The sequence below is a fragment of the Dryobates pubescens genome, chromosome 22 (assembly GCF_014839835.1).
Source record: "Dryobates pubescens isolate bDryPub1 chromosome 22, bDryPub1.pri, whole genome shotgun sequence".
Classification (NCBI taxonomy): domain Eukaryota; kingdom Metazoa; phylum Chordata; class Aves; order Piciformes; family Picidae; genus Dryobates; species Dryobates pubescens.
In genome coordinates, this window is record NC_071633.1 from 13,794,380 (window position 1) to 13,816,241 (window position 21,862).

A 21,862-nucleotide genomic window follows, 5' to 3' on the forward strand; every position below is an offset into this window, starting at 1 on the left:
GTGCAAGTTCAAAGGACTTCAAATAAGCAAACCTATTAAGCATGAAACCCTCCACTTGAAGAGTACCTGAAAGACTGGTCAGAGGACTCTGACAGGAAGTTAAATGTGTGGAGCTGCACCAGTCCATCATCTGACTTTACCCATACTCAGGCTCAGAAATGCTCCTGGCCATATTTACTCAGAGAGCTGGCAAAAAGTTTCTCCCTGCTCTGATCATTCATCTCCTGCTTGCCCTATCCACTCATGACATATCTGAACCAAAATACCCAGAAAGACCAAAAGTGAAATTCAGGTAACTTCTTATTCATTGCAATCCTATCCCTCAGTTCTTATCCATTTTCTTCTGCCATGGAGTCCTTTGTGGTCCCTGCTGCTTAGCTTGTTGGGAATGCAAAGACATGGCAGGCTGTGAATGGTGCCATCAAGCCTTGTCTTCTTATTTGTGTAGGTAGGCATCAAGCCAGAGCTCTCCTGAGCTCTTCAGAGAGCTGAGAGAGAGAAAGAGAGGCCACATTATGCAGGGGGGACTTAGGGGAATGTTGACAGGGAAAGTGAGGGTTTGTGTGTGCAGGTTGAAGAGAAGAGCAAGGCAAGTCTTGCTGTGGAGATTCCAGATTGTGCCAGTGTGTTGGTACTTACTGCACAATGTCTGCAAAGGCTGTGAGCAACGGCTTACACTGGTACTCGAGGCCATGTTTGGCACACAGGGACTTCACCAGAGGAGCCACCTTCCAGTAGTTGTGTCTTGGCATTGTGGGGAATAGGCTGTGAACAGGAGACAGACATATTCTCCTCCAGTGAAAGGTAATATTTCTTATGGAGCACAGGTTCACATTCTTCATTACTTCCCAGGAATCACCCAGCTCACACCAAGCAGGCTCTTCAGCAGACCCTAAAGGGCTCTTTTTTCCCCTGGGTGAGCTTTTAGTCCAAGTAGCTCGTAAGACCTTCTTGCTTTTCCCCTCCATTATTTTCCAAAGTTGTCTCCAGCATCTCTGAAGTGATATTGCTCCAAGTTAAGTGACCCCATGGCATAGAAACTGGAAGGAACTGCTTCCTCCTCACCTCTTTCTCCATAATTAACCATCTCCATAGCACAGGAGATGAACCCATCCTTCAGTTGCATATCTCAGGTTCCAGAGTAATGGCAGAAGTGATCAGTATAGGTGGGCTTAATCTAGCATGTCAGACTATAAACAGGGTTCCTTAGCATGCAAATTTTCACTAATGCTTACAAGTTCCTCCTTTGGATAGACCCTCTGCTGCCTGTATGGCTTCAGAGATCCTGCCCATGTTCACTTTTTGCTAGTCATTCTCACCTCCCTTCAAAGGTTTTTAATTACATTAGCTTTCTCTTTAGGGTTTTCAGCCTAAAGACAAACTCATTGGTGCCCCTCAACTATTTGCAGAGTTCAGAAAACTAAGGGAAATTTTAAAAGAAAAAAAAAGGAGGGGGTGGGGAAGAAAATTTTCTCTTGGATGGGTACTCACTGATGTTCAATCTGGAAGTTCAGATGCCCAGTAAACCAGTCATTGAAGAAAGACTGCTCAACGTTGCATGTTGCCTTGAGCTAAAGGAGAAGAAAGGAAAGCAAAGTCAGTCCTGGCTGATGATTGCAGCCTTTCCCTGTTGCCTAAGGAGCATGGTATGCTCTGCTACTCTGCTTTATTAACAAGCCAGGGATCATAATCCTCCTTCAGCTTTGTGAACCAACAGATGTATGTAGGCTGGATAATATGGCCCATGGTAAAACTAGGACTTGGCCCTGTGAACCTGTGAATTCATGTGAACAGAGTCAAATTTCCTCCTCAAGCCTACATGTGCAGAAAAAGCAGAGATGGCAGAGTCCTCCTGTGGTGGTCAGACTTTACTGCTGGACTCCCATAAGTGTGCCTGCAAGGAGGGGACTCCTTTACTCTTACCATAACTGAATCCTGCTATGCTATTAACCTTCACTTCCCAGTTACCAACAGGTTTTCACTCTTGATGCAATAGAGGAGCTGCTTGTCTTACGGTTGGATTTTGTATTTGTATGGGCACAGTTCTTAAGAATGGGAAATACTTTACCTGAGTAGACACCCAGTCCAGATTTTTGTCATAGTAAATATCCATAGGGATGTGGTTCATCTGTGACACCCAGACAAACCAGCTGCTCTCCAGCATCCTGTTCAGAGAAGAGGCCAGAATTTGGTAACAGGGAAGCAAGTTAGCAACGAGCCAGTGGAGGAACAGCACAACCAAGCTTCCAAACACGTGGCTGAACACCAGCCATGCTAATCCAGCACCTGGAAGAGCTTCCAAACCCTGCAAGTTTCATACTTCATTATGAAACTCATGATTATTTCATGGGCTTTGCTAGAAACCTGATGTAGCTGGTATTCATCTTGTTTTATCTGTAGCCAAGGCCCAAACTGATTAGAATCAGTAAAGTAATCCAAGTAGAGAGCACGTTGTCCATTCAAGCCAATGCTGCTGGCTAATGTCTGGGCATTTGCAAGCCCAGGCTAAGCTGTTTTTCTTACATGTTCTCTTTCTCTAACCAGTAGCAGACCCAACACCCAAAGCACTGAACGTTATGCAAGGTGTTTCTCAATTTGGTCAGCACTCTGTGAAGTCTCTTTGCTGCCAGAGCCAAAAAATAAAGAGACAGAGTCTTAATTTTAGGGAATTACAAAGAAAAGAAAAAAGATATTAAAGGACAACACAAAAAGATGAGCAAAGGCAGAGGAAGGCAGGCAGGGACTAATGGAAAGAAGGTGTAGAGGAAGCCTGAGGAACCTTCTAAAGAGATATCACCTGAATGTAAAATAATATGCCAGGAGACTCTTCATTTCTAGTAGTGATCCATAAGTAAAACAGAATCTGATATAGAAGGTCAGCATCCAGGCCAGGTCCTACCAAAACCAGAGACAACACAGGAAGAAAATGAATTACATTTGCTGAAATACTTTCCTAAGTTTCATGTGATATGTACAAGAAAATCTCCATTCAGCTTCTGTAGCTTTTGCCTGAATGGAATCATCGAGAGCAATCCAAGTTACTCTGAGCTAATGAACACTTTCCCCTCCACACCCCCTCATGGCTTGTTATAATGAAGATGAATCTGAACATTCATGCCCAGTAAGCAGAGTAATGTACTAGCAAATATAGAATCATAGAATGCATTTATTGGAAGGGACCTCTAGAGGTCATCTGGTCCACCCCCACCCTGCAGTAAGCACTGACATCTGCAACTAGAGCAGGTTGCTCAGAGACCCGTTGAGCCTGACCTTGGATGTCTCCAGAGACGGTGCTTCCACCACCTCCTGGGACAACCTGTTCCAGTGTTCCACCACCCTCACAGTAAAGCACTTCATCCAAATGTCTAATCCTTATGCATCCAGAGACATGAGCTGAAGGTTTGTACCAAGTCTGCCCAGGACTCCACAGTGACCTAAGTGCTAGACCAATGAACTCATTTGGGTTGGAAGAACAACAGTTCCTATACCCACATCCTACTGACCACTGTGGACCTTCTAGTCTCCTTCCCAAGCCAAAGGAGACTGTGTTCTGCAAGGAAGGCAAAGCAGGATGAGCCTATTGCTTGTTTTCAAGCCTTTGTCATGGAGCTGAGGAAGTGAATGAGGTTAGCAGAAAGTATGCAGAACCACCAAACACTGCACCAAACCAACTGTCACATTAGGCTTAGCTGAGTGGCAGCAGTGTCACACAGGTCCAGGCAGAAGCTGGCTCAGAAGAAAGGCTGAAGGCCCACAGCTGCAGCCCCCTTCTTGGCTGCACAAGCAGCAATACTTACCACCCAGTACCGTTTTGTGTATGCAATGTAAAAGGTGTGGTAGTGGAAGTAGGTGGGAAACAGGAGCGGAGGAAGAGCTGTAAAGGAGAATTCATCATCACTGGTGGTGGCATGGACTGAAGGAGAGGCAGTCAAACTGGAAACAAAGGATCCCTGAACAGCTACTCAACAAAGAGAACACTCTCAGAAGTTTTAGGGCTGCAGAACTTTCTGGATCACAGAATTATACAGAATCAACCAGGTTGGAAAGGACCTCAGAGATCATCAAGTTCAACCCAATACCTAATGCCTCCTGACAACTAAACCATGACTCCAAGTGCCACATCCAATTCTTTTATTGATCACCTCCAGGGACAGTGACTCCACCACCTCCCTGGGCAGCACATTCCAACGGCCAATTACTCTTTCTGGGAAGAACTTTCTTCTCACCTCGAGCCTAAGCCTCCCCTGGTGCAGCTTGAGACTGTGTCCTCTTGTTCTGGTGCTGGTTGCCTGGGAGAAGAGACCAACCCCTACCTGGCTACAACCTCCTTTCAGGAAGATGTAGAAAGCAATAAGGTCTCCCCTGAGCCTCCTCTTCTCCAGGCTAAACAACCCCAGCTCCCTCAGCTGTCAGGATGCACCAAGGCAGACAAACAGTGAGCAATCTGGGTGCCTGCTGACCTCAAGAGGTTACACGGAGGTAAGACAAGCTCGCTGAAGCTTGACTGAGGACACTTCATGCACGACAACCTGCTACTGTTTATGTCACCTGCCTTCCCTTTCTTCATGGAGACCTATCAGCATGGCTTCTTTCTGTTGTTTGAAAACAAAAAGGGGTGCAGAGAATCCTGAAAAACTCCCCCCAAAATTAGGTCCAAACTGATTATTATGCTCTTTGATGCAGGCACCTTAGTTCTGCTTGAGTCCTACAGGTCAGAAATCAGTTCTGCAAGCCCCATTAGTACCTGTTGTGGTAGTTCAGAAGGGAGGTACTCACTGATGAAGAAGTATTTGTGTTGGTGATTGTATGGCATGTACTTCTTCTTTTTGATCCCCAGCTGTGAAAAGAAAGAGCACACAAATAGAGTGGAAACGAAGGAACCTGCAAGAGGTTACCAGCTGTTTTCTTCTCCAAAGACACTCTTCTTTCACCCTTCCCACAGCTCTTATTTCTACTGCCTCCCTCCTGTGTACCTGTCTCTTTAGCTTACCATACATACCACACCTTGTCTATAGGCTTCCATTCCATTAGTGTAAGGTTCTCATGCCTTACAGCTTTGTAAAGACCTTCAGAGATTAACTGTTAAGCAAGCATGAGATATTTTTTTTCTTCATCATGGGAAAAGAAGTGAATGCTGAAAAGTGGTTCTAGATGTACTTAAAACAAGCCAGACCAGAAGTAAAGCCCATAAGAAAAAAACAACCCTGTGGCAGGAAAGAAACTGCTGTCCCAGATGCCACCATTGTCTGAGTTGGAATGGATTGGAGTAAAAACTACACCAGAAGATTTCATCCATTAAAATACGGCATGATCTGTAAGTTGCACTAAAAATACATTTTGAGAGCAGATAGAGGTGACTTAACTGGTGAGTTTTCTTGGTGTTCTTACCACACTCAGAAGTTACTTTGTGAAATATTGGCATTATCTGTCAAAACCAGTCAGGTACGCTTTCTCTTCCCTACCACCATCTTTCCTCTTTGATTCAGGGTGCCCAGGGAGGTTGTTGGGGCCCCATCCCTGGAGGCATTCAAAGTGGGGCTCAACGGGGTTCTGGGCAGCCTGATCTAGTTGAGGATGTCCCTGCTTGCTGCAGAGGGGGTTGGACTAGGTGGCCTTCGGAGGTCACTTCCAACCCAGACCATTCTATGATTCCATACACTTAAGGATGGTTTCATGATGGCAAAGATCATAGATTCATAGAATTAATAAGGCTGGAAAAGACCTCAAAGATCATCAAGTCCAACCTGTCACCCAAGACCTCATGACTACTAAACCATGGCTCTGAATGCCACATCTAATCCCATCTTGAACACCTCCAGGGATGGTGACTCCACCACCTCCCTGGTGATCCCAGGAGAAAAATATTTCATGCTGTAACTGCTCTGACAGGACCTCAAGACGTGATGAAGTTGTACAGCAAAACGAATTCAACATTATCTTGGGTTGTCACTCCTGGAAGCCGCCCAGCAGCGCCAGCTGAGAACATTCTCTGTTGTCAAACGACTTCTGTCCACCAGAGGGAGCTGCCAACAGCCCTCCAGAGCTACCAGCCCTTGGTTAATGAGCTCTGCTGCTCTGGCTGCCTTTCACAGCAAAGCTTCTGCCTCCTCCTAGAAGGCATGGACATTCCAAAACCACCTCCATCTTGAGCTTCAGACATTGATATTAAAGCAATAATTCCAGGCCAACTGCAGCCATGCTTTGGATCAATGTTTACAAAGTATCTAGTAATCATTATTTACCAAGTTGTTCTTCTAATTGCTGTAACAATTGATAATCTTTTTGCCGATTGATGATGCACCTACATCATACACACCCACAGCCACTGACCTCCACAGACAGTTTCTTCCCCAAAGTAAACAGGAAAGGGTGCATATCGATATCAGGATCTTTCTGGAAGCAGTTGGGCTTGGCATGGTGCTGGGAGTGTAGAAGAGTCCACCACTTGGCTGATGCCCCCTGTTTTAGTGAAGAACAAAGCATGAAAAGTACAACAGTTTCAAAGCCAGGTTCTGCCCAGTTCCCTTCCTCCCCTTGCTGCTGAACACACCATCCTCCACCACAGAGTCTTTAGAGCACGCTTTTACAGGAAAGCCATCAAAACCAAGAGGTTTTCCCATCCCAGGGGCAGGTACTTACAATCAAATGGCACATCACAAACTTATGCAGCAAGTGGTTCCACTTGGTCTCCTTGAATACAGAAAGATGTCCTAAATCATGTTGTAACCAGGAAGCCTGGACCTGGAAGAGAAAAATGAAAATGCTGAGAGGGGTGGGGGAATTAAAACCGAGACCAGGACAGGGCCACACTCCTCCTTTGCTTTGAAAGATGGGATTTAATTCTTGGACTGTGTTTCAAAGCCACAATCAGAAAGGAACTATGAAATTCTAATATTCTTGGGGGTTCCCTTAGAATATACATTGCTGGAAGAATCCCAGACTAGGCTTTATGGAAACTTCCCACACATAGAATTTCTTCTTTACATCTTCTGTAAACACACATGCTAGAGTGGTTGTCTCCTAATGACAAAGGAGAACTATACCAAGTAAGGAAATGGAGGACTACAAAACTGCAGTAGTGTTGTGTGTATGAAAGTTGGTGCAAGCCCACACGCATGTGCTGCGGACTTAGTCTCTTACCTGGGAAATGGTCAGCACCAGCAGAGAGGCAATAAAGGGAATTAAGGATGTCCCACAGTAGAGAAGAATTAGCCAAGCAGCAATATCCAGCAGGAGGATGTGAGCCAGGTGCAGGAAGAAGAAGAGTTGGTTTGGCTTCAGAAGTCCCATTTTCTCAACTGTAGCACGCAGTTCTCGGAAGTCTTTCACCAGCGCTTCCTGTGGGAAGCACCAGGGTTACACACTGCCTGTTTCTAGAGCGTCACACTGCAGCCTCAAAAGCTGAGGACAGCTTTAATTAAGTAAGTAAGAGCAAAGGATCTGGCCAAATTGTTCAAGAGGGGACTGGACATGGCACTTGGTGCCATGGTTTAGTAGTCATGAGGTCTTGAGTGACAGGTTGGACTTGATGATCTTTGAGGTCTCTTCAATCCTTATTGATTCTATGATTCAAATGGGCAAGAGCTGGGCTTGCATACTGGTAAACTTCATCATTGCTCTCATACAGCTCCAGTGTCTTTGTCTGGTAAGGTACAGAGAGCATAGGAGCAAGGAGCAGCCATACAGAGCACAGTGTCTGCTCCCCCACTCCCTCAGACTGTATCTTTGGTGCTTTGTCCATCACCTTCTTGACAGGTAGCACAGGGCTCAGATGGAAGTGGTACCTAGTGGAAGATGTCCTGCATGGACAGAGCATGCCATCTTGTGGTAGGTCTTTGGGATGAAAATATTCCTCCCATGCCACCACAGAATCACAGAATCATTTGGGATGGAAAAGACCTCTAAGAGGATTGAGTCTAATTGTCACCACCATGGCCATTAAAGCATGCCCCAGAGTGCCATGTCCACATGTTTCTTGAACACCTCCAGGGAGTTCCAATGGATCAATATATATCCTCACTTCCCCCCTCCCAAGATGAACAGGGGAGGGTTAAATGCCTGTATGAAAATGGCACCTAAAGCCCAGCTGGCCTCGTATCAGTGGGCACTGAGGAACGAGAATGGAAGAAGGAGTAAGCACAGCACAAACTAATACTGCTTTCTAAGTAGCAGCACAGCAAATTGTGAAGAACCTGGATCTCTTTGTTCCAGGAGCTACAGTGACACAGAAGAACGAGCTCTAACCTCAGAATAATTCCCTTTGGTCTGATTTATGAGGACAGACTTACATTTTTAGAGGGCTCAACGCTGGGCTGATCTGCTGCCAGCTCTCCAATCTGCAGTGGCTTCAAGTACTTGCTCACCAGCACCTTGTCCACATGGAATGCTACAAAGGCATCCTGCAAATGCACAGGAGGAAAGGGAGAGGTAAGAAAGACAAAGTCTGCATGACTAACCTCCACTTGCTGTGCACATTCACCGTGGAGGAACCAAAATAGCAAAGATGTCTTGTTTACCTTGTATCTCCTCAAGCTTTTATTGACTATTTTTTAGGTGGGTTGTGTTTGTCCTATGTTCTTATTTCAGCTGATGAATACAAGAGGTCTGACTACCACTGCTGCAATTACTACAAGAATGCAGGCTCCAAAACCCAGAATGAATCTCCACTGTGCACCTAAAGCAGAGTCTCATTTCCTTGCCTTTCTTCTCCCAACTCTTCTCAACCCAAATATTAGTGACTTTTCTGTCTTCCTGGACATCCAGGTGCCCAAATGGTCTTGCTTATCAGCAGACCAGAATCTTCTTCATTGTGCAATTTGTCAAAAGAGAAAACTACCCTTTAAATCCACCTGCTTAAAAGAAAAATGTGGCTCCTCTTATTCATTGGGTGGAGAACTTCACTCTCAAATGAACTAAGGCAGGAAGGATTTCATCAAGGACCAAGAGATACCACAGAACTTCATATTGTTCTCTATTACTTGGAAATATTCAGGAGGAACTGAAGGCAAGGACACAATTCATAGCACAGGCCTGGTGATGCTGATCTCTTATTGATATGAGCATGAAGAAAGATATGAGAGCCTCTAGGCAGGGCCAGGGATGAAAAGAACAGGATGCAAAAAAGCAGAGGAGGAGACATCTTCACTGACAGAGCAGGAAGGGGGCAGCTGGAGTCCTGAAGCACAGCTGAGACCAAGCTGAGCTGTGAATTCAGTCTGTAGGAAAAGGACTTCTCCAACCATGGCGAGTGGCTTTTGTACATCCATGCCTTCAGCTTGTGTGCCTGCTTCACGCCAGACTCGGTGCTTCACTGCCCTCCAGCCCCAAAGTTACTCTGGGCACACGTTTATTACGAACAGATGTGAGGCAAAGGGAAGTTCTTTAGCTAATCACAGAATGGTGAGGGTTGGAGGGACCTCTGGAGATCATCTAGTCCAGCCCACCTGCCAAAGCAGGGTCACCTGGAAGAGGTTGCACAGGATCACAATGTCCAGGTGGGTTTGGAATCCCCCAGAGAAAGGAGACTCCACAGCTAATACAGCATTTGACATTTAAGCTTAGAAAAATGCAGATTACTTTTATTTCCATGAGCCTCAAACATTCCTTACATATGGAAGATCAGGGAACTATGTGTCTTGGGTTTGGGGTTTTTTTATCCCTTTTAAAATATACACCAAGGAAGCAATCCCATTTGTCACAGATTTGCATAGATGCTAACTTCCCACTATTTTCTACCCTTCCTGCATATACCAGCAGGCAAGAACCTAGGGAATTTCCAGAATGGCTTGGTGTATATTCACCACAGGTTTCCATGGCACTAAAAAAAAGCAGTCAGACAGGGAAATGTGACCAGCAGAAGTATTTCTGCCCACTTGATAACTCACCAGCACTTGGACACTTGTTAACTGGCTTTTCGCTTTTGTTCACCTTAAGGGTCAGAAGGACTACGTGCAGTAACTACAGAAACTCCTGGAAGTCTGCTTGGGAAAGCCTCCTCTCTTTGTCTTCCATCCAGGTTATGCAGAGTGGCATTTAGGAGGAATGCCTTTCCTGAAGGTATGTTTCTGGAAGTAGCTACTGTCATTGTCATGGGGCTTGTGGCAGCTTCCCCACTTTCCCCTGGCTGTAAGCAATCACTGTAGTTCAAAGCAGCTGCAAATGCAAGATCATAGAATAGTTTGTGTTGGAAGGGACCATTCAAGGTCATCTAGTCCAACTGCCCTGCAGTCAGCAGGGACATCTGAAACTAGAGCAGCTTGCTCTCCAGAGTCCCAAACAACCTGATCTGCAGTGGGTCCAGGGATGGGGCATCTACCACCTGGGCCAGGGTCTCATCACTCTCAGTGTAACATATTTCTTCCTTCTCTCCAGTCTTTTGGTTTCAAACCATCATCCCTTGTCCTGTCACAATACACCCTGATAATTAGCCTGATAATTAGCCTGTCCTCACAGCTATCTTACCACCAAGCGCTGAATGTCCTCCAGAAGGTCTCTCCAGAGCCTTCTCTTCTCCAGGCTGATCAGAAGGCAAAACTAACCCTAAAGGCTTTATAGCTAGATGAATGGTTCCAGTCTGGTTGTCCCAAGGGCTAAGCCTCTTCGTTTGCCTGTTGGCTAGCATGAGGCTGGAAACTAACACAAAGCAGAGAATTACAGAATCATTTTACTTGGAGAAGACCTTTAAGATCACTGAGTAAGCAGTGACACTACAAGAAGTGATAGGACAAGAGGAAATGTTCTCAGGTGGTGCCAAGGGAAGTTCAGGTTGGCTATTAGGGGAAATGTCTTCATGGAAATGTTTATCAGGCTTTGGAATGGTGGAGTCACTGTTGGTACTTAAAAACCACATGGATGTGCTGCTGAGTGGTGTGGTTTAGTGACAGTGACTTGGAAGTAGTAGTGGCATTGTGAGCTCTAGGTGAGTGGTTGGATTTGATGATCCCAAAGGTCACTTCCAGCCTCAACGGTTCTACGATTCTCCATCCCCTCGAGCCCCATCAGTCTCACCCGGAGCCACGTCCCGGGTCCCAGCCTCCTCCTCCCCCTATCTCCCAGCGGCCGGTACCAAACTCGCGCTGATCCCCGCCGCTCACCGTGGCGTCCTGCCCAGCGTGGCTGCCGATGAGCCGAGCCCCTCCCGGGTGCCTCCGGTAGAACTGGCTGATATCGTACACCTTCCTCTCGATCACCAGCCACCGCTCCTGGCCCGCCGGCCCCCGCCCGTTGCACTGCTCGACCTCCTCCCAGGTGAAGAACCGCAGCGCCGGGCTCTGCGCGGGGGTCCCAACCAGGGCCCCATCTTGGTTCTCATCCCCCTTCTCGCTCCCCGGTAGCGATGCCGCCATCCGCCTTCTTCGTCCTCCTTCCTTCCCTCCCTCCTGCCTCTGCAACACCAGCACCTGCTCCCCCCATAGCCTATGAGGATGGGGGGGACCGCCCCAGCCCCACCCTGAGACCCCGCCCTACGTCTGTCCCCGTTCCCGGTGCCTGGAAAGTGAGAGGTGCTCGGCTGTTACAGAGCTCCTTGGAAAGCCAGCGGTGCAGGGCTGCTCCAGGGATGCTGCTTCAGCTGCCCGGTGTTTCGCTCCCACCTCCTGCTCCTTCCTTGCCACTACTCTGGCAGCTGCGGTGCCACCCAGGTATGGAAAGAGGAACAGTGACTGCTGGTGAGGAATGTTGGACCATCTCACAGACTGGACCTCTGGAGGTCATCCAGTCCAACCCCCTTGCTAAAGCAGGGCACCCACAGCAGCTTGCCCAGCAGCACAATGGACAGGGCAGGCTGGACGCTCTCTGGAGAAGGAAACTCTACCACCTTTCTGGGCAGTCTGTTCCACGGCTCCCACACCCTCACACCAAATTTTCTCTGTGTGTTCAGATGGAACCTTCTGTATTCCAGTTTGTGCCCCTTGTCCTGTTGCTGGGCACCACTAAGAAGATTCTGACCCCATGCGCTTGTGCGCCCACACTTTAGCTGTTGCTGAGCATTGAGCAGATCCACTCTCAGGCTGCTCTTCCGTTTCAACAGCCACAGGGCTCTCAGCCTTTCCTCCTCACAGAGGTGCTCCAGGCTCCCTCCAGTGGTTCACTGTCCCTCTTGCACTGTGGAGCCCAGAACTGGATCCACAGGTGTGGCTTCACCAGGGCAGAGCAGAGGGGGAAGAGAACTTCCCTTGACCTGTTGGTCAGACTCTTCCTAATGTACCTCAAGACATCATTGGCCTCCTTGGTCACAAGGGCACAGTGCTGGCTCCTGGTTAACAAGGTCGACTTTTGTGTTGGTTTTACTGTTTGGGTGTGTTGCTTTCTTTTTGATGGAAAGCTGCAACTATCACGGGACAGTGAGACAGGCAGGGAAAGGATTCCCCCCCCATGAGGTTTTTAATGTACTAAACACCCAGCTGTTCAGCAATTTCTCAGCTGGAAGAGAGCTAAGTGTGTGTCCTTAGAGTGCCACAGGTGAGGCTGAAAACAACACCCAAACCACCTTCTGTGCAATGTCCAGACACTGGTGCTTGGGAAATTCAATGAGAGAGATGATGCAGCATGGAGAACCTGGTGCTTTCAGGAGATGGGCACAGCTTAGCTCAGATTTAGATTGTAAGAACCCCCTAAAAATCAGGGAACCACTGAATTCTTTTGGTTGGAAAAGATCTTTGGGTCCAACTGTGGACATTACACCAAAAGGCCATTAAACAATGTCCCAGATCACAGGATCACAGAATTGTTAAGGTTGGAAAGGATCTCTAAGATCATCAAGTCCAACCATCAACCCAACCCAGCCCTAACAAAACCATGACCTGAAGCACCACGTTTACATGTTTTGTGAACACCTCCAAGGATGACAACTCCACCACCCTCCTGGGCAGCCTGTTCCAATGCCTGGCCACTCTTTTAGTAAACAAAGGTTTCCTAATATCCAAATAAGCCTCTAAACCAGTGTTGGTAACCCCCTTTCATAGATGCTTGCCAAATCTTTGGAGAACTGAAGCTTTAATTGCCGAACAATGAGCTGCCAAACTCATTCAGAGAAGGATCTGTGGCACTCATGACATTGCTCTGATAGAAATGCTGATAATGGTGATGATTTCTATCATATCAGCCACTGTACACAATGGGACAATACATTTGGTTACAAACTCTTCATTCAGCTCAGCCACAGCTCATACATCAAGTTGTCAGCTGCTCATGTTTTTTTCACTGGAACTCCCCCGCTAAGCTCGACGTAGGAATTTCCAGCACGGCAGCTTGCTGCTCTGAGGTTTTGCAATCTCTCCTTTCACAATAAAAGATCTCTGCTGCTAAACAGATAAACATCAAATTAGGACTTGATGCCTACCTGGTACCCACATGTTCTTCTGCATATCCCAGGTTTTTATGCTCTATAATCCAATCTTCCTTTCCTTACATCAGGGTGAAGTGGGAGGGGAGGGGAATAGCTGAGTTGAGTTGAGAGTGGCTTACAACTATCATCTAATCCAACTCCCTGACCACTTCAGGATGGACTAAAAGTTAAAGTATGTTATTATGGGCATTTTCCAAATGCCTCTTAAAACACTGACAGGGTTGGGGCATTAACCACCTCTTTAGAAAGCCTATTCCAGTGTTAGACCACCACCTTGATAAAGAAATGTTTCCTAATGTCCACCTTAAACCTTCCCTGATGCAGCTTTGAACCATTCTCATGCATCCTATCACTGATTCACAGGAGGAGATCAGCACTTCCCTCTCATGTCCACTCCTTAGGCAGCTGTAGAAAGCAATGAGGTCACAGAAGCACCAATTCACAGAATGATATGGGGTTGGAAGGGACCTCTGGGGATCATCTAGGCCAACCCCCCCACCAGAGCAGCTTCAACTACAGCAAGCTGCACAGGATGGCATCCAGCGGGGCTTGCAATGACTGCAGAGATGGAGACTCCATCGCCTCTCTGGGCAGCTTCTTCCAGTGCTCCACCAGCCTCAAAGTAAAGAAGTTCCTTCTCATGTTTAGATGAAACTTCCTACACTCAACTTTGTGCCCATTACTTTTTATCCTGTTGCCCCTTAGCCTTCTTTTCTCCAAACTAGACAGCCCCAGAGTCCCTAGGCACTTTTCTCAGGACGTGCCTTCCAGCCCTGTCATCATCTTTGTTGTGCATTCAAGTTTAGTTTCATGCCATCAATGATTGCCCAATGCTCCAATCTATCCAGATCCCTCTGCAAGGCCTCTTGTCCCTCGAGAGAGTCAACAGCACCTTCCAGTCTGGTATCATCAGGGACCTTGTTGATGGTGCTTTCGCCTCCTGCATCCAGGTCATTGATAAATACATTGAACAGAACTGGCCCTGGAATTGAGCCCTGAGGGACATGACTGGTGACTGGTCACCAGCCAGTTGTAGCTGCAATTGATTGGTCCTGTTGATGTTTTAAGGATCACTACCTATCCCCTATCCCCTCCTTCCCTGATTTAACAGGATGGGGCCACACCCAATTATGGCTGCCATGTGGGTTTGTTAACTGAATGCAAGATTGTGTTGGTTTCAGAAAGTTTCAGGTGTGCCAGCATATGAGGTGGTATCTCTGCAGCCTCTGTTAGCCTGAACAGTTGCTGAAAAGTTGGAGTTTAATGTCACAGAATCCCAGTTGGAAGGGAGTTCTGGACACCCTCCAGATCAACTCCCCTGCTAAAGCAAGGGCACCCCTAGCAGGTTGTCCAGGATCACAATGGCCAGGCAGGTTTGGAATCTCTCCAGAGAAGGAGATTCCACAACCCCTCTGGGCAGCCCTCACAGCAAAATTTCTCCTCATGGTCAACTGGATCCTCCTGGGTTCCAGTTTGTACCCATTGCCCCTGAATCTGGTCCTGTCTGCTTGGTCCCTGCCCTTTATATATTGATCAGCATTGAGCAGACCCTCTCTTAGGCTTCTCCTCTCCAGGCTCAACAGTCCCAGGTCTCTCAGTCTTTCCTTCCTCACAGAGATGCTTCATTCCCTTCAGCATCTTTGTAGCCTCCACTGGACTCTCTACAGCAATTCCCTGTCCTTCTTGAATTGGGAGGTGCAGAACTCAGTACTGCAGATGTGGCCTGGCTAGGGCAGAGTAGAAGGGGAGGAGAACCTCCCTTGACCTGCTGGCTGCACTCTTCCCTGTGCACCCTGAGATACCACAGGCCTTCTTGGTTACAAGGACACATTGCTGGCTCATGGTTAACTAGATATCCATCAAAACTGATGCTAACCATGTTGTTTCCAGATGTTCCCCATTGTTTGGGTGCTAGTTATCTAGCACCATGTTGAGAGGTCCTCTTGAGAATGCCACAGCAAAGTTAGTTTCTCTTTGTGCTAATTTGCAGACAATTCTGCAAGATTAAGTAATGTGACCTAGTGGAGATCAGAATGGGTGAAAAAGCTGGCAGTTCAGAAGGAATGTACTCTGACTGAAAGATTTCTTATACTCATAGAATCATAAAGACCTCTAAGATCACTGAGTCCAACCACTGACCTAACACCACCATGCTCACCAAACCCTGAAGTGCCATGCCTCCATGCTTTTTTAACACCTCCAGGGATGGTGACTCCACCATGCCTAGTAACTTGCTGCTGCCCCCCTCTAGATGGTCACACAAAGAGCTGTGGCTGCTGTGGCTGCAATGAGATACCTGTGCTGAAGGGTTTACAATATGAATGGAAGGGTGGCCTTGACAGAATGGTATCCTTGCATCTTCATGTGATGTAACGAGTCCTTTCATAATCACAGATCTTATCTACTGCCCCCAAAAGCATCAGCCTGTGACTCAACATTTGCAGCACAGACTTGCTGAGTAGAAGGTGTGATAGAATCTCTTTCCCATCATACCCTGCTACACCCTTTTTAGCTGGTACAGTTGATTATACCTGAGACTGGTGATAACTGCACCCACAGTCATGAGGTAGATGCCTTAACCCCTTGAAGAAAATATGAAGACATATGGAAGCAATCTCCCACCAACATTTGACAACTGAAACTCCTCCCATTATTCCCATTTCTTTCATTCCAACTTGCTTTGCAAAGCACCAGGTGACCATGCTTCCACCAAAAGTTCTCTGTCACAAATTCAGTGCACTGAAGATCTGGCTCTGCATGTCTGAACAAGGCAGGTAAGAAAGCCAAGATGAAGGAGAAGCTTCCCAGAGCCATGGAAACTTAAATCATATTTGCAAGTCATTTGAGCCAAGCTGTGAATATTGCAAGAGTAGGGAAGAGAAGAAGATGCAAATACACAAAGAAAGTAACATGCTTCATGGTGTGGTAGATTGTGGAATCTTACCACGTGTTGCAAGTGGTAGTTTGGGGGATCTCTTACTCTGTGTTGCAAGTGGGGAAGGGTATAGCTCATTGAGTACCTGGAAAATGTGACTTCATTTGTCAAGTTTCTCTCCAGCTCAAGCAACACAGCAAGGAAATTAATCATTCACCTAAGAAAATGTTTCCTGGAATATGCTAACATGGAAGAACTTTTAATGCTGTTAGTAGGAAACCTGGAAGATAAACTAAGAAAGATGTTGGGCACAAAGGTTATGGAGATGTCTCTACTCACATGCTTCAGTTGCCACAGAATAAATTTGGTAACATGAACAGGGAAGTGATTTCTCTCATCAGCCTTGTTTCTCACACCTCAAACTTTACAGTGCATGGCAGCAGTTAGCTTGCTGCTCCAGCTGAGGACAGAAAGAGAAGACTTAAGAAAGAATCACACACTCCACCTCTATATAAAGTTGTGTGCATGATCACTTACTCCTACTAGAAGCACTACTCTTTTGTTCCTGTTGGTAGGAAATTCAAGCAACTGAGAGCTTTATTAGTCTACATGACTTTCCCTTGTGTTATCCTGCTCCACAAATTCAAACACCTGAAACTCAGAGAACAGTTAAAGTAGTTCAAATTCAGTCATGAGACTCTGAAAACAGCTTGAAGTTTATACCCAGATCTTTACATCATTCAAATGACGTCCTAATCTACCAGTCCCTCTCTTCCTCCCTCTGCCCCTGCACACACACTCACTTTTAGAATTGCAGTGAACAATTTGCCTGCATATTCCTTACAAGGCCAAATATTTATAGAATCATAGAAACACTAAGGTTGGAGGATACCTCTAGGATCATCCAGTCCAACCACCAAACCCAACAGCATTGTGCCCACTAAACCATGTCTCAAAGTGCCATGCCTATGTGGTTTATTGAACACCTCTAGGGATGCTGCCTCCACCAGCTCCCTGGGCAGCCTGTTCCAACGCCTCACCACTGTGGTCAGGCTCATCATATCTATCTTCAAGTGTCAGCTAACTGCCTGTGTTAAGAGGTCAGTTGGTCTCTTCCTAGCCAGGACAACAAGACACACACTTGCAGTGGGTAATTCCATTTTATGTGGCCACTGCTTACCTCACTGAATCAAAATGTGGATCCTTTTAGTCTCTTGACCAGCCTGCTGGCCACTTTCACTTTGCCACCAATAAATGTGTAGAGCAAACACAAAGAAATACTCCTCTGGCTCTCACTGATGTAGTGCTTAAGGAGAGGAAGTCCCTTCCATGAGATCCAGTGGAAGAAGAACTTGTTATGCCTATATTGTTATAGAAGCCAAATATCTTCTCAGGAAGATCACTGATAGCATTGTGCAACATGTTTTCACCTTCTATTTGATGTGACTTGTCTGTACCTGCTGACAAAGCTCAGCTGGGAAGGCTTGGGTGGATGTTTATCTTCTGAGGCAAGTAGTAATAACCAGTTTTCTCCAGCTATGAATACAGACAAAGCTTTCTACAAATGATAGCTGTGAGTCTGTGCAGTGTGGACAGTCGATAAGCTCCATGTGCAGGAAACCATTACTGGTTGCTTCAGCTCCTGAAATTCATAGTTCCTGTCCTGCAGAGGAAGAAGGGGGGGGGGGGGGGTGGGTGCAGTGACATACATGCAAAGAGTGTCCCTCTCTTTGTCTTCCTGTGGACACTGCCACAAGTTTCTGCCAAGATTTGGGACCATGAGTAATTCCAAGTTCTTCTGCACTTCCCCACCTTTGCCACTGGCAACAGGCTTTGAGTTGCCACTTTGTTCCTGTGGCCTTTCCCAAAATGCCATGTTCATCAGAACGTTGCTTAAGGTCAGGAGATGAAGTAGCTTCCAATGAGAAGATCAGCACAGCGTTTCTCTGATCTCCCAAGCAGCTCTCCCTCTTTAGTTTTGAGTTAATCTTGCTGTGGAATGGACAACTAAACAAGAGTTTGCACAGTCATCTAGAAGAGATTTCCTCAGTCTTGTACAAGACCACTAACATTTCTTTCACTGTTGGTAACTCTTCGAGTTATAAAAGTTTGGGGGTTTTGCTTTGTGTCTTCTTCAGAGGTGCACCACAGCACTGGCTTGGAGATGTTGTTGCTTCCTCATGGCTTTTCCTCCTTGTGTTCCTCGTAGGTGATCATCCACACAGTAACACTGTTCCAGTCAAGAGCTCACAAATGAAAACACCACTCTGGGTTTTACCCCAGGATTTGGAAAGTTATTGTATTCTTTCCCAGTCTTTGAATTCCCCTGCCAGATCATCCAGGAATCACAGAATATCTCAAGTTGGAAAGGACCCATAAGGATCATCGTCTCTGTTGACAGATTAAAACTCAGTGCCCATGTGCCCCTTCTCTAGACACTCTAAAGGAACAAGAATGAGTTCTCTTACACTAAAGGGAGCTCAAGGTATTGCCATACAGTATAAGGGATGTGCAGACTGTATAAACATGTGCTCTTAATTTGAGCAACTCCCTTTGCTCTGTGTGTGAGTGACTAATACACAGAGTGGCCTGGAAAACGTGGCTACAGAATCATAACAAAAAGAGGGAAGATTTAACACAGTAGTAGGTGGGGGATGAGTATTTTGAACTGCTCTGTATTTCACTAGATTGCAGGTAGGTTATTTCCTTTTACAAACTAACCTCCTTTCACCATCTAGAGATTAAAGGATCATGCTTTCAGGTGTGGGACTGTGTTTTCACTAGAACATTGCACACCAGGTCTCTTGCAATTAATGCAACAACTTACGACTGAGGCAGAATACATCCTTTAGCTTTTATTTAAGGATCCTTCAGTGACCAGGTCTGTGGTGTTTGGGTTTGGGTTTGGTTTTTGAGTTGTTTTGTTGTTGTTGTTGTTGTTCATAGAGTGAACAAAGCTCACCAGTATCTGAAAGCTTCTCTCTATAGAATCATAGAATTATTCTGTTTGGAAAAGACCTCTAAGATCATCACATTTAGCCATCAGCCTAACAGAACCAGGGCCATTAAACCATGTCCTGAAGTGTCATGTCTGTGGTGATACTGATACAGAAAGTGCTCCATGGCATCTCTGTCTCAAAAAATGGTGATGTGAGCATCAGGATAGCTTAAACACAATGAATGAATTCATGCACCTAGCTTTAGCTGCCTAAAATACATAATCTGAATGAGTGATTTATTATTTCTCTATAATCATTTGATAAAATGGACAGTATAAAGTACATCTAGAGATGGCTATCTCCCTTCATTGATAAGAGAACCTAGACACTAGCTTAGACTAGATGCTTAATAAAGCTAAGTAAGATGACTCCTATTTAATGAGTCCTTCAGTGTTGGGGTTGATAACATTCTTTTACTAAACAGTCATTGCTAGAGGCAGCTCAGCTTCAAGATGTGAAGAAAACCAAAGGACTTGAGACCTACCCAGATTTTCTTTATATTCATGGAATCATAGTATCACAGAATCATTAGGGTTGGAAAAGACCCTTAAGGTCAGCAAGTCCAACCATCGACCCAATGCCACCATGTCCGCTAAACCATGTCCCAAAGTGCAAGGTCTGCACACTTTTCCCCCCACCTTCCATTTGTTATGGACAGTGACCAATTTATGTCTTCATCTTCTCTTTCAGAAGTGAAATATCACAGTTCTTGAAGGAATTGCCCTCTCAGCTCTTATCACCCCCTTAACAACCTGCAGAGCTACCCCTTTGTGCTTATCTCTTACGATTAGCACTGTGTGTTCGCCATCCCTCACTTCTGAGTGCTGAGTCTTTGTGATTCTTCTGCATTCTTCCCAAAGGAGGCGGAATATTAAAATCACAGTCGAGTTCTTCAACCAATTTCAAGTCAGATTTGGGCTCTTGCACACTTAGAATTGTCTTACAACATCCTAGACACCCACTCACTCTGTGAGAACAATTTAGTCACTTTGATTTGAGGGAAATGAGGGGGAGCAAAGCAGGGCCATATAATTATATAATTCATTCTGTCAGTTAGGATCCCTTATCAAGATTAAAAGGGAGGACTTACAGGTTGTTGCTGGGCTGGTCCTTGCACCAACTGGGTTACCTAATGGCCTTGCTTCACCTGACGTAGCTGGATCCACATTTCATCACAGCTCATCTTTTCTTTTAGGATCTTCTGCTTTCTGCTTCCCTGCTAAGGCAAAAGGAGCAGAAATGGTGTACTAATGCTATGTTCCATGTTAACCAAACCACACAAATCATTGCTTGCCAAACAGAACCTGTCATGTTGACAGTGACTTTGGCTTGCAGTTGTGTTTGGAAATGCACAGATGATGCACGTATAGAATTCACACCAACTCACTTGGTGTCCCCAGGCCCACAAGTGCAGCTAGCTCTGGAAATTGCATAGATTTAGTAACTGCAACTTCAGTGCCATAAGCCAAAGCTACAGTTCAATCAGTCCATGCCACATAAACCACAGACAGGTCACCTTCATCTGGGCCTTGAATATGTATCAACAATCAACAGGCTTATCAACAGGACGGCCAATGTTTGTGGAGAGCTTCTTACACTGTAATAAGGAAGCATAAAAATGATTCTATGCTTCCTTCATAGAAGTGTGGAGGTCCAACATGTACAGAACAGATAACACAAGAATAACAGATAACATAATCATAACAGATAGCATAATCATAACAGACATCATAATCATAACAAATAATAAAAGAATAGAATAATTAATATATTAATAACAATTAAGCAAGCTAAGTGGTGTTGAGCTGTGTTAAGAGGGTTACTCTGTTGGAAACATCTTCAGACAAGGGCAGGAAATGGTTGTATCCTTAAAAGATAAAGAATGCTATGACTGAAGCAGACAAAGCAGGTGCTGAGGTAAGCAAAAGTACTGCCCAGGCTCAAAAAAAAAAAGGAGCTGGGAAAATTATGATGCTTGATAAAAATAAAGTTAGATGTGGATTTATGGAGGTGAATTCCAATGCACATCTCCCATCTCCCAGTTCCCAAGATTCCCTGGAATGCTGCCATCTGAAGAGAAGGGATTCTATGAGCTTCCCTGTAAATATGTGCCACGTGCATTAAAGAATTCAGTTTGTCCTCACAGATAGCTTGGGATGAGATTTAGGATGAGAGGAAATGGCCTCAGGTCACATAGGGTGATTTAGGTAGGATACTTAGAAGAAGCTTCTTCACTGAAACCCTAAAACAGGCTACTCAGGGAGGTGGTTGAATCCTCATCCTTGGAGGTGTTTGAAAGACTCAGAGATGTGGTGCTGAAGGACATGGTTTAGGTCCAGACTTGGTAATTACACAATGGTTGTACTTGATGATCTTTCCCCACTGAAATGATTCCACGATTCTATGATCCTCTTGTTGTGTGTCCCTGTTCTCTTGTGTCAGCAAAGATTCATGCTCATGGTCTAACTGGTCCTGCACAAGGTGAATCAGAGTTTACATGGTGAGCCCTTCACTGGACTGCAGTCCATTCCTTTTCACTTCTACATCCTTGAACTGAAGGATCAAGTGCTCTCCTCTCATGGCTGAAACCAGCTCACTGAGACACAGCCACCAGAGACTTGGCTTTATGGATTACTGTTGGAC

The 21,862-nt window shown here is 45.8% G+C and overlaps 1 protein-coding gene across 1 annotated transcript; it reads right to left on the reverse strand.

Moving 5' to 3' along the window:
- Positions 1–426: 426 nt before the first annotated feature.
- Positions 427–11,345, reverse strand: LOC104304440 (acyl-CoA (8-3)-desaturase). The gene is made up of 12 exons (XM_009905181.2): positions 11,094–11,345; positions 8,289–8,399; positions 7,141–7,338; positions 6,640–6,741; positions 6,331–6,459; positions 4,777–4,837; positions 3,798–3,874; positions 2,798–2,895; positions 2,069–2,165; positions 1,492–1,571; positions 640–765; positions 427–488 (listed from the first exon to the last, which is right to left on the reverse strand). The coding sequence occupies exons 1-12, from the start codon at positions 11,343–11,345 to the stop codon at positions 437–439; spliced, it is 1,383 nt and encodes a 460-aa protein (XP_009903483.2). The 3' UTR covers positions 427–436.
- Between the last annotated feature and the right edge of the window lie 10,517 nt (positions 11,346–21,862).

What these genes read in the sequence shown, in the direction of transcription:
- LOC104304440 (XM_009905181.2), bottom strand. Translation starts at nt 11,345, where the DNA reads ATGGCGGCATCGCTACCGGGGAGCGAGAAGGGGGATGAGAACCAAGAT. An exon ending in GCGTTGAGCCCTCTAAAAAT is followed by an intron (nt 7,339 to 8,288) that starts GTAAGTCTGTCC and finishes TGCTTCCCACAG; the next exon opens with GAAGCGCTGGTGAAAGACTT. An exon ending in GCATATTATTTTACATTCAG is followed by an intron (nt 2,166 to 2,797) that starts GTGATATCTCTT and finishes TTCTCTGAACAG; the next exon opens with GATGCTGGAGAGCAGCTGGT.